The sequence below is a fragment of the Diabrotica undecimpunctata genome, chromosome 1 (assembly GCF_040954645.1).
Source record: "Diabrotica undecimpunctata isolate CICGRU chromosome 1, icDiaUnde3, whole genome shotgun sequence".
Classification (NCBI taxonomy): domain Eukaryota; kingdom Metazoa; phylum Arthropoda; class Insecta; order Coleoptera; family Chrysomelidae; genus Diabrotica; species Diabrotica undecimpunctata.
The window spans coordinates 25,160,968-25,174,594 of NC_092803.1; the positions used below are offsets into that span (position 1 = coordinate 25,160,968).

General features: G+C 32.5%; 2 protein-coding genes across 12 annotated transcripts in view; one reads left to right on the forward strand and one right to left on the reverse strand.

The window, feature by feature from the left end:
* LOC140446660 (uncharacterized) overlaps positions 1-13,627 on the reverse strand; it is a 710,626-nt gene that overhangs the window by 256,612 nt on the left and 440,387 nt on the right. The window lies entirely within an intron of this gene.
* On the forward strand, positions 10,080-11,820 carry LOC140442311 (uncharacterized). The gene has a single exon (XM_072533389.1). It carries the CDS (start codon positions 10,093-10,095, stop codon positions 11,818-11,820), a length of 1,728 nt encoding a protein of 575 aa, XP_072389490.1. The 5' UTR covers positions 10,080-10,092.

Below are 13,627 nucleotides of genomic sequence, written 5' to 3' on the forward strand. Positions count from 1 at the left end.
CACGCAATATTCTTATCTTTAATCTAGTTTGTTTAATATATAGAATATTCTAGAAAACATCTGTTAAAAAAGTCTATCTTTATTTTAAAATGTGCGAAATCAGTATTGGTCTGGACCACTTTCTTGTAACAAGTAAGCTTTGAAAATAAATCACAATGATTGCAAGTAGAATTACGTATTTTTTTGTATTTAATATTTCAACAATGTGGAAATATGTAGTTTTCAAAAAAACTTATAATATTAGGTTATTAGCAGATGAATTATTTGAATAATTTGTTTATATAACTACTTTTCAAATACAAATATTGTTTGTAGCAAGCAGTGGCGTAGGGGTATTCATTTCATAGAAAGTTTTCATTACAGTAGACTCGCGATTATCCGAGCTAATTGGGAAACGCCTACCCCGGATACCAAAAAACTCGGATAATGCGGAGATCGGGTATTTGCTTAAAATAAATGAAAAATTCAATAGTTATGACGTATGTAAGTAGTTGATTATGTACAATTGAAGTATGTAAATCTGTATACAGAGTACATAATTAAAATATATAGATAGGAAAACATTTACGTACTGGATCATCTTTATGTTTTAAAAAAGTTTTTGATAGATTTCTGTGTCAACTTGGCCTCGTTTTGACGCTGCGATGTTGCGCCAACGCTGAAGATGAAGAACATCGGTAGGGGTTGACCCTTCCTGTTGCTCAATGTAGGCGAGGGCAGCTTCAATCGCCTTCAATCCTTCGCAGTGAGATATTTTCTCGATTATCTTATCTGTGTTATCCTCAGTAACATTGTGTGGGTTGATAACCATGTCGGGGATTTTATCATCAATCAGTTCCATTTGCTGGTCTTGCATAATCCATTCGTTGACGTCTTCATCAATTATCTGCAGTTCCGTTGGTAAATGATGAGCGAGGTCTACTATTTCAGCAATCCAGTTATTGTTAACTTTTCCATCACTTTTCGCTTCAATTTGAAAAAGCTTTCGCCATGATTTTTGCAAAGTTGTTACTCTCACATCATCCCACGCTGAAGCTATCCAGTAAGACACATCCTTAACAGTGATCTTTTTAAGGGATGCTGTCACAGTCATTCCCTCGTCCAACCAAATCAACAATACTTGGAGAAGCCTTCGACGATAGTTCCGTTTCATAGCCTCTAAAACTCCTTGACCTAGAGGTTGAATAAGAGATGTGACAATTGGTGGCAAGGAAACAGCTTTAATGTCATGTCACCACTAGCCAAAGAACTTGCATCTGGATGAGGTGGTGCGTTGTCCAAAAGAAGAATAGCTTTTCTTGGTAGGTTTTTTTTGTTAAGTAGGCCTCAACCACACAAACGAACTCTTCAAAAAACCAATCTTTAAAAATTTGGCAATCCATCCACGCACTACGTTGATTCCTGTACATGGTGGGTAGGCAGTTTACTTGAATATTTTTAAAAGCCCTTGGATTCTTCGATTTTCCAATAGGTAGAGGTTTTAATTTTAAGGATTCAGAAGAGTGGCTACACATCAAAAGAGTTACTCGTTCTTTGACTTTTTTGTATCTTCTTTTGGGCTGTCAGTGTTTTGGTTCTAAGCATTCTGAAATTGAGACCCGTTTCGTCATAATTAAAGATTTTGTATGACGTGAAACCATGCTCTAAAATGAGATTTCTCAATTTTAAATTAAACGGCTCAATTCCAGATGAATCAGCCGAAAGTTTTTCACCCGAAATGTTCAGTTGTCGGATGCCATATCTCTTCTTCCATCTGTCGAACCAACCATCACTTGCAGTAAAATTTTCCTCGCCATCCTTAAACCGTTTGTTAAATAAAACCATAAAAATAAGGCTTCAGAAGTCTGTTGGTGTTCTCATTTCTTCAAAGTTTTCCGCAACAAATTACTTCCACCACTCATACTTTTATTAATCCATTGTTCAATATTTTTTCGTTTACGTCTCCAATTTTCCTCAGTCACTTCTCCAACACCTAGGTCAGCAGCAACCTTCTTTACTGACTCACCCTTATCCAAGCTTTTTTTTAGCAGTTAATTTGTTTTGTTCTTTTCAATTACTACGTCGGTTAATCAAGAGGCTCGGTTAATCGGCACTAGGATAATCGCGAGTCTACTGTATTAGTAAATCATTTTTTTATAGCCGATAAAGCTTCGTACCTTGAAGACCATCTAGTAGGACATACTTTCTTTGTATGTAAGAATAATTTTATGTAGAGTAATTTTATACTGCTCCGATTTATCGTTACTTAACATTGACCAGCGTTTTATACTATTGGCGAATAATTATATAACCTACACCATATTTGTACATATTTGTACTTTGTCCAAATTATCAAAAAAATTGACACTAAAGAACCGCGTTTCAGAGCATCAATTAAAATTAAATTTAATGCATGTGCCGCACAATGAATGTAATCTGCATTTGGCTAATGTTTTTTTATAAGTGCTTGCAATCCTTCATATGCACCCGACATAAGGTTTGTTTTTTCGTAACCCTGCCCTCTACATTTAGATAATTCAATTCCATATTCTGTCATAGCATTATTTTCATTTCATTTCATTTCTTTGGGTACTTACTCATTGTTTACTATTGACGCGTATGGAAAAACTACAGTAGGTTTGTCATAACTTGAGTTTGTAGCAAAATATCAGTGGTATTAGATTGTAACCAATTATTGTAAGAGCTGTGAGTATTTGTAATCAGATATACATTTTGTGAAATTGCTTCTAACAGAAACCCCCTTAAGCCCAAGCCGAACGGTATAATTTGCTTTGACAGTCTGCTAATATCCAAAAGAAATGACAATATGGTTTGTTCAAAATATTAGAAGAACACAGCTATGGCCTTAAATTTTTATTCTAGCCACATTTAAGTACAAATAATAATAAATTGAAAAAGCCCGCTTTGTTTGTGGATCCTTTGGAAACCGCCATTGTGATTTAAATGGAACCAATTTAAAAATCATTTTTTGTCCGTATTCGGTAAGGCTGCTATCAAAATTTCCTCGATCTGACGAAGAGATATTAAGAAATTCTTCACTGTTATTTTGATTTTCGGTGTGATCTTTTTCAATTTTTCGAAGCTCTGGCAAACTATGCGGTACAGGTGCCCCTGTTTACCGAGGGCCCCTGTATGTCAGGGGCCCCTGTAATTGATACGGCTGATACGTCGGTAGCTACGCCCCTGGTAGCAAGGCAAAAATGCATAGTATATAAATAAGGAATATAAGACGTAACTTAAAAACATCACAAATAAGAACACATATTACCAGAAAATAATTGAAATATTCTTACTTTGCAGTAAAAGCGATGTTGCAGTAGATATTTTTTATAACTTTTTCTAAACTATTACAACTTATAAAGTAGCTTATAGTAGTAGCTTATAATAGCTGTATAATATTTTTTGGTAAAATATTGTAATAGTTAAAGTTAGGGCAATTTTTATCTTAAAGGCACAATCTACAGCGATTTGTTTGTAAGTAGTGAAAGTTTCGAGAACTATGTACGTGAACATCAGACAACTTTATCAAATGGGCCCGTTTTCTCTGAATTTTAGTCAGAACTTGAAATATCAATCTAGTATGTAGCATATGATTAATCCACAGTTTAGGTGTGAGCGAAATAAAGAAAAATATGTCATTTTTAATGTTTCAAAGTTGACAAACCTTGCTAGTTGGCGATTAACAAATAATGATCTCGATAGCTTTTTCTTTAGTTGTGAGATATGAACTTACCAGTTCAGTCGACTATCTATGGTTATTCCCAATAGTTTAACAGTCTCTTTATTATCTGGATCATTATGTAAATTACTTGCAGATATAACCATGTTTTAAGTTTTATTGCGTTTTCAGTTTGTTTGCAGCAAATCGTGTGCTAGATTTGGTAGAAACTTACTCGTAAGACATTTTTAAATCATCATTATTTTTTCCGGATATAACTTATGTCGTATCATCTGCGAATTGTACGGATTTGTACGGAGATATGAAATGTAAGTGCATTGTCCACTCTGTAAAATGTAATCAGTAGTCAAGACACCTTTGGGATGGTTATTAGTTAAGTTAATGAGAAAAGGACCTATCAGAAACCTCATGCATATTTCACAATATTGTCTTACTAGGGAAACTAGTTTCGAGCCACCCACAATGACTTTTCATACTAAACGCGTTCACCCGTTCTCTACAACATTATAAAATTAATATTACCCAGTAATTCTGCGCTCTCCTTGAAAAATATGATTTCATCTCACCAAAAATGATTAACACAAGAATATTTATTAAAACAAATTTCTATAATTCACTTTATAGAATATGGGTGTATTACATAGTAGACTGCATAAATGCCTTAATCTTCCTGTCTAATAGTTTGCGGTAGCATTTAGACATACAGTATTAAAAGGAGCCATCGACGAACTAAAAAAAGTGTTGTGTTTATTAAATCCAAACTCGAAGGGAGAAAGGCACGACTCTTAACAAACTTTTTGTACTACGACGTGGAAAAAATCGTACTCAGCTAGATCACTGTGTCCTGAGTATCATTTAGACACACCAAGTAGTCTCGATTTAAAGTAGAGGAGACCCATGAAGTCCTTCTTCTTTCTTCTTTCTATAAGCAATTTTGCTTGTTCATTGGCAGGTTGTTGCCACTATGGAAGATTTTCACCACTTGGTGGTTTGTCCCTTGGTATTTTCACAATTCTTGTGTCCGCCATTCTACTGATATGATTGTTATATACATTTTTTATTTAGTGTCCACTCGTTTGTACCCTGTACATTATTCTTCTTCCAAGTATTCTCATTTTTGCTGTTTTCAGCAGTCTCTGTGTTTTTGTTGTCTCAGGTCTTGTTTCTGATGCGTAGGTACGCCATTATTGGTTTTACACTGACCATATAGATACTTAATTTCATCTCACAGTTAATCTGTCAGTTACGTCATTTAGGTTATTACTTAACCATATAAGTTACTTTATCTCTTAGTTCTTTTCTAACGTCTCGATAGCTGGACAGTGTAATCCTTAGGTACGAGTAATCCGGTAAACGAAGTTTAAGAAGAGAGATATCGATATGAGAAAAACAGTTTGGGTTTATGCCAAAAAGGACAACGGATGTTGAGACTTGTTTGCGTTATGATAGTTGATAGAGAAATACAGCGAGAAGAAAAGAGAGCTACATTTGATATTTATAGATCTTGAGGAGTACGATATAGTTCCTAGACAAGAGCTATGGAGATGTATGAAAGAGAAATGGGTTTGTGAGAAGTACGTAAGGCTCGTCTAGGATATGTATGAGGTAGAGTACACCAAAGTAAGGACTGCTGTCGAATTGACTGAAAGTTTTCCAGTGACGATTGGTTTGCATCAAGGCTCTTCACTGAGTTCGATCTTCTTATGGATGTACTAACAGAGAAAGTAAGGGGGGGCTCCTTAGTCAATTCTCTTTGCTGGTGATATCGTGTTAGTAGAGGAGAACAAAGAAATGTTGGAGGAGAAGTTGGAGTGTTGGAAAAGGAACATTGAAGAGGGAGGACATAAGGTTAGTAGGTCGAAAACGAAGTATATTCATGTGATTAAGAGAAAGAGGAATGGTTAAGGAAGTAAAATTGCTTGGAAAAAAGCTACGACGAGTAGAAGAATTTAAATATCTTGGTTCCTAAATAACGAAAAATGGAATACTAGATCGAGAAATGCCCACAGCAGACAGGCTGGTTGGTTTAACTGGAAGCGAAAAATACCTGTACAAAAGTGCGGTGAGACCTGCGTTGGTATACGACGGTAAAGTGTGGCCTATAAAGAAGATCCAGGAAAAGAACATGAAGATAGCTGAAATGAAAATGTTACGGTGGATGTTGGGTAAGACTAGAAGGGACAGGGTCAGAAACGACTTGATTGGGGAAAAAGCCAGGGTGACTACGGTCTCAAAAAAGATGCAAGAACAAAGACTGGTAGAGAAAAACCGAGAAGAAGATGGAAAGACTGTGTGGCAAAGGACTTTAAAGAGAAAGTTTAGGGGACGAAGACCCGATGGACAGAAATAAGTGGCAACGAAGAGTAAGAAACAGGGACCTATGAAAAGGGAAAAGCTGAGGAGGAGGAAGAAGAAGGTCGTAAGAACTTCATATTTTTGTTTTGTAAAATTATATTTTCTACTTGGTCTTTTTCTTTGTTTTTATTTATCCTTTTTATCTTTTTCTTGAGAGCTTTGTTTATCTTCAAATATTCTATTGTCAGCCTCTTGTTTTGTTAATCAAGTGTTCTTAGTTCTTCCATTAATGTTCTTGTTTCTAGCGAGATCCATCGCTGTTTTCTTCTTTCTCATTGGTGCCACTTCTTTTTCGGATATCAGTAAAGTTTCTTTTAAAATATTATTGATGTCGTCAATTACTTTAGTTACGAATTCATTCTTAGTATGTTAATTTATGTTTTTAATTTTTTCCTTTTTAATTTGTTTTCTAATTTTTCATTAATGCTACCCTTCGCTTTAACTAATCTATGGTCACCACGAGTTGTGAAATGGTCAAGGACTGTCAGGTAATGTATAATAGACTTTCTTGTTAAAAGTGCCAAGTCTATTTGGTTTTTTACTTGACCATTAGGGCATATATATGTCCACTTCCCTAAGATGTCAAACAAGGATATATATTGTCTCCACAATTGTTTAAAATATATGTGAAACATAGTATAAGAAGAGCGATTAAAAATCCTTGATCACAAACACAGAGTCACTGCAGGAAGAAATAAAGCGTAGATGTGATCTAGCAAAAGTCCTCGTAGAAATCGCCAAAGAAATAAAGGTAGACAGGTTTATACGCCAACCTAACCCCATTGAATTAATCTGCTAGTCTACTTTTAAGAAAGTGATCGAAAAAGTTATCAAACAATAACTATATTCCTATTTTGAGTCCAATAAATTATTTTTGCAACTCACAAAATGGATTCAGAAGGGCTCGTTCTACTGCGAACGCAGTATATAATGTGAGCGAGGTGGTTCAGAGGCTTGAACGCGGCAATCGCATAGCAATTTCTCTTTGCGACTTGTCGAAGAGACACACGACATTTTGCTCCACAAACTACATTACTATGGAATCAGAGGTATCTCTTTTAAACTTAAAACTTATTACCGTTGTGGCAGACACCAGGCGGTAGTATTTAAAGGTCATCTCTCCGATTTTCTACCCGTAAAACATGGAGTCCCACAAGGTTAGGGCTTAGGACCTCTTTTGTTTAATATGTATGTTAAAGATTTGCCTAAATTCATATCTCCGTACAAATCCGTACAATTCGCAGATGGTACGACATAATATGTTATATCATAAAAAAATAATAATGATTTAAAAATGTCTTTCTACTACCTATTTGAGGAAGTTTCTACTAAATCTAGTACATGATTTGCTGCAAACAAACTAAAAGCTAGGTCTGATAAATGCAAAACTTGGTTATATCTGCAAGTAATTTACATAATGATCCAGATAACAAACTATTGAACTATTGGGAATAACCATAAATAATCGACTGAACTGGTCAGCTTATATCTCACAACTAAAGAAAAAGCTATCAATTTCATTATTTGTTATTCGCCAACTAGCAAGGGTTATCAACCTTAAAACATTCTAAATTACATATTTTTCTTTATTTCACTAACACCTAAACTATGGATTAATCATATGGGGCAATTCAACAAATGCACTTCAAATTTTCATAATGCAAAAGAAAGCTATCAGGATTTTAGGAGAAATTAGTTATCTAGAACATTGCCGATCTTTTTTTATTAAATTCAAAATTATGCCACTACATACTCTATTGATATTTCAAGTTCTAACTGAAATTCACAGAAAACAGGACCCATTAATAAAGCTGTCTGATGTTCACGTTCACTGTTCTCGCAACTTAAACTACTTACAAACAAATCGCTGTAGATTATGTCTTCAAGATACAAATTGCCCTAATTATAATTATTACAATATTTTACAATAAAATATTAAACAGCTAAGCTGTTATAGTTTGGAAAAAGTTATAAAAAATATCTACTGCAACATTGCTTTTACTGTACAGAAGAATATATATTATGAATCATTGCAGAACATGCACTGAACTGCTTACCGTGGCTTTCTTATAAATTATTTCCTTGTGTATTGTATATGTGTTCTTGTTTGTGATATTTTTATGTTACATTTTATATTCCTTTTTTATATACTATGTATTTTTAACTTGTTCCAAACAATATTTGTATTTGTAAGTACATAGTTAAATAAATAAATTTTTTAATCAAATCATTCATCTGCTAATAACCTAATAGGTTTTATAAGTTTTTTTGAAAGCTACATATTATCAAATTGCTGGTTGAAATATCAAATACAAACAAATACGTAATTCTACTTGCAATTATTGAGATTTATTTTCAAAGCTATTTAATGTGAAATGTGCCACTCGAATGTGGTCTAGACCAATACTGATTTCACACGTTTTAAAACAGATAAACTTTTTTTCACAGATGTTTTTAAGTATATTGTATATATTAACTAAACTAGATTGAAGATAACAATATTGCGTGTGTAATGTAAAAGCATATGTATGGAACACTAACCAACTATCAGCCTTGCATTATAGGTGCATTTGCTTGTTCAAGAACTGAACAAATGAACAACTGGAAAGCACACTGGGAAAAGTACTGCAGTATTTCAACCACACAATATAGTTTGATACAACCAAATATTCCAAAAAAAAACCTTGGTATAAGAATTTCATCCTCCCTCGCAAATATATAACTACCATCAGTAGACTTAGAGTTGGCCATGCATGTTATCCTGCACATTTATTTAAAATAAATATATGAGAGTCCGATATTTGTCAAGACTGTCAGATTAAAAGTGACTTAAACCAAATATTTTTTGAATGTCAAAAATATAAACAACCCACCAACTACCTAATTAAAAGAATGATGGACAAGAACATCCCACGTCCTGTTAATATTCTTTTTCTACTATCACTTAATGAAGTTTGACTGCTTGATAACCGTTTTGGCTGATAGTAAAGTATGCCTGTAATTAGATTATTGTAACCTATGTTTAGAAAAAAATTAATAAAAAAAAAATAAAAAAAAAAGATTAAAAAAAGGAATATAAAAAAATACTTAAAAAAATTGATTAAAAAAAAATAAAAAAAAGACTATAAAAATATATTACAAAAAAATTAAAAATACAGTAAAACAATCACTAAGAGGATCTAAACCTCCGAGGTGTTGAATCGGGTTTATGTCCTAACGTAGTGAAAAAAAATATATATATTACCATAGTTGTATTTATTAACATAGTAGGTAGATATTTTTATTTGTAAGATGTATACACTATGTATTTCAAAGGACGTCTGTCAATAACTAAATTATAATAAAGGTATAATACAGTATTTATTAACATAGTATGTACATTAGCTAAGTACGGAATAATTATATTATTATTATATTAATCATGTTTCACTAATTCCTTAAATATTTATATACATATTTAAATTCGATAATAAAGCTCATGCTGATTGCGACTGGCTGAATGACAATTGTCCAAGCCAAGAACAAAAAAAAAATATGTATTTTTAACTTGTTACAAACAATATTTGTATTTGTAAGTAGTTAAATAAATAAATTGTTCAATCAAATCATTCATCTGCTAATAACCTAATAGGTTTTACAGTTACATATTTCCAAATTGCAGGTTGAAATATCAAATACAAAAAAATACATAATTTTACTTGCAATTATTGAGATTTATTTTCAAAGCTTACTATTTAATGTGAAAAGTGACACTCGAATGTGATCCAGACCAATACTGATTTCACACGATTTAAAACAGATAAACTTTTTTTCACAGATGTTTCTAAGTATATTGTATATATTAAATAAACTAGACTGAAGATAACAATATTGCGTGGGTAATGTTAAAGCATATATTCAAGTATTTTGTATAAACAAAATACAAACTTTTTAAATAAACATGAAACAAACTAAATTGAAGATAAAAGTATTACGTGCATATTGCTAAAACATAATATATATAGTTCGAATAAAGAGTCTACTTCAATTGTAATAGTAATATAATACAAGCAAAAAGTATGAATATCATTACTATTAAAACATTACTAAAAAGTCTACCTGAACAGCTTTATGTTCAAGAACAAAAAATAGTGAATTCGAAAAAGTCTGTCGATTTAAAAATTTTATGCAGCTTATTAAAACAAAAAGGTCATGGTATTGATATGACGTTAGTGGAAAATTTCCTAAAAACAAAAACCATTGAAGACAACAAAAGGGAAAATGACAGAGTAAGGCAAGTAATTTTCAAATGTTTAAAACTTATATTTCAACAAACCAATCAAGACGAGAGGTTTCATCATTTTCAAGAACTTATACAAATCATCTACCATGGTATAACTCAAAAATTGATAAAATTAAAACAAGTAGAATCATTGTTAACTGAAGAAGAATATAACAAAATCATAAGGTACTCCATTCCTTTCGTAAAATTAGAAATAATATTAGAAATGTTCGAAACAAAGGAGAGAAGTCTAAATTACTCTAAAGATGTGATAGTGTTGATTGAAGAGTTGGTTGAGTATTTGAAACAACCGTTTCTTTTACGAGAAGAAGTATATGAAATCGCCAAAAATACATTTCCAGATAGTAATTACAAAATTACAGGATATCGTTTAGAATCAGCAGTGGACTGTGGTGGTTATTTAAGTGACTATGCTAAGCTAGAAATCTCGATCGATAAAAAATATGTCTACAGGTATTTTATTAAAGCTCTACCGAAGGAACCAAATGATCTTCATGAAGTTCTCACCAAGCATTCATTCCACAAAGAGCTTTTATTTTACAAACTGTTCGTCTCAACGTTAAAACAACTAGGGGCAGTGCATTTGGACTTCTTGGCTGAATGTTATATGGCGGGTGAAGACTTTATAGTATTAAAAGATCTTGGTTTTGAAGGATATTCTTCTATTGAAAAAGTTACTTGTGAGTATAGTCATTTATTATTCGTTATTAAACAGCTGGCAAAAATGCATTCATTGTCTATAATTTTTGAAGAAACATTGAGCAAAACACTCGGTGAAAAAGTAGAAATAGACCAATACTTTCCAGGTGTCGTTATTGAGAGTCAGTTTCTTCCACATGAGTTAACGGAAGCACACATTCAGCATGCTGCGTGTATTTTGAAGAGATATCCACACTTAGTTAATACTTCCTTAGAAGAACTTAAAAAAAAGGCAGTTAAAAAGCTCAATGAAATCTACGAGGTTGTAAAAAAATCTGGAAAGTACAGAAACGTTATAACACATGGTGATTTATGGAGGACTAACCTCTTTTACAAAACCGACTCAAATAAGCAGCTAGAACACTGTGTTCTTCTAGATTTCCAGTTGATAAGGTATGCACCACAAGCTTTAGATATACTAATGCTATTACATGTGAATGCTACAAAAGAAGTTTTAGAAAAACGCATGCAAGATCTTCTTCATGTCTACTATTCCGATCTTAGGTCGATATTGCACAATTTTGATATCGATCTAGAAAAAATAACTCCTTTTGATGACCTGGTGCAAAGTGTCCACGACTTAAAATTGTTTGGAGTATTTGCAGGCACCTTCTTAAACAATTTTGTAAGTTTACCTAAAGATAAGTTTCACGAAATTTTAAAGGATCCCAAGATTGACTTCTGGTTCAACCATATAGAGAGAGAAGAAGCGATTCAATCACTTTGGGATGATATAGATCCACTGTGGAAGAAAAAAATTGAAGAAAATTCTGAAGATCTTGTTGAACTATGTGAGAATTTATAAAATATTATGTATTTACTTTAATAAAGATTTATTTTGATGTCTAAACTCAATTTTCTTATTACTTCTTAAATAGGCCACGATAAGTGAGGATGAAATTGTCATTATTTAAGATGATGTGTCTAATGTTTCTTTAAGATTATTACAATACTCAAAAACTCTTTATAAACCAATAAATTAGTAAAAAATAAAAATTTTGTCGTCATAACTGTGTAGATGGATTTGACAATTCAAATATCTAGAATGAGATAATATAAAAAGACTTTCATTTAGGAATTCATCAATTTGTTAGTGGACATATTTTTCAATAAACAATCAAAACGCCACTCATTATTTTGCTTATAACTTAAAAACTTTATTTAGAGATTTGAGGTCAAGAGACATTTTCAGAAAAAAAAAATGATGCACAAAATGAGATACGATAAATTAAAATCGGATGATAAATAAAAAGATTATTGTAAAATTAACAACGAAATCGCTGTTTTTAAATATTGTTAACACTTTTTTTATTATTTATTAAAATTTGTTTAAATTTCTGAACTAAACTTAACTAAAAATAATATTAAAATTTTACAATTTAAATTGTCTAAAGCAGGCGTTAAATCTATACAATGTGCAGCTGATGCAGATAGGACTATTGTTACTACTGCCATAGAAACAGCTGAAAATGTTAACAAGAAAATAGACGTTGTTTCAGAATATAACGATGTTCTAGTACTAGTCACTGCTTTCACTTCAACTAATTCTAAAATTTTCTTTCTGAAACCGGCTTCACGAAGTAAAGCCGAAGAAGTATATTCTTCGAAAAGTTTAAATCTCAACCCATCTTTTTTGGAGCGTATTTTATTTTTACATGCGTTTACAGATTGCGATGCAGCTTCTACCACATTCTTTTAAGGAAAACGTTTTAAAATAGTCCGACTTAGCCCAGGACGCAAAACATTTCAAAGAATTTGGTCTGTCTGTTGAGAAAATAGTTAAGCATGGCTCAGAATTACTTTTAGCCATTTATGGTGCCTCACTAAATTTCAAAAAGCCTAATATACCGGATGAATATAGACCATTAATTCAGTAGCCTGTGACATATCTGTATAGGATGTATCTCATGGCTATTTTCAAAAATAAAAACGTTCGTAAAATTTTGACAGCAATCACACAGCATCTAAAAAGAGTGTATTTACAAGTGCATAGTTAGTTGTATGGAGAAGGAGTTTTGAATGTAACAGACTGGGGATGGGAGCTCAAAGAAAATTCCTATAAGCCAGCGAAGATGACACAGCCTCCTGGTTCACTATATGATAGCACATGTGGACGTAGAAAGAATGGTTTGGTTTGCATTTTGGCATAGTGCTAGTTTAAATTGCACAAATATGGAGAATTACAATGAAAGTCGTTTATCTGATACAGAAGATGATGAGAAAGAAATAAATTTTAATGTATTTAATTGTATTTATATTCAAGAAATCATATTTTAACTTTTATTTGATAAAACATCTGTAAATTACATAAAACTTCAGGAAGCGAGGTCCACCCTGAGCTCGAGGGCCATCGCCGTCATAATATTCGTGTTCAGCAACCTCGAAAATCTTAAAGTTATTACTTTAGACTGATTTTGAATGAAAATAACATAAAACTCCAGGATACGAGATCCACCCTTGACACCAGGTAGCTCGACGAAGATTGTCGTTATCAACTTCGTGTTCAGCAACCTCGAAAACCTCATAGTAATTACTTCTGACTGATTTCGATTGAAAATACCATAAAACTCTAGGAAACGAGGTCCACCTTCGGCACCAGGTAGTGAGGATCA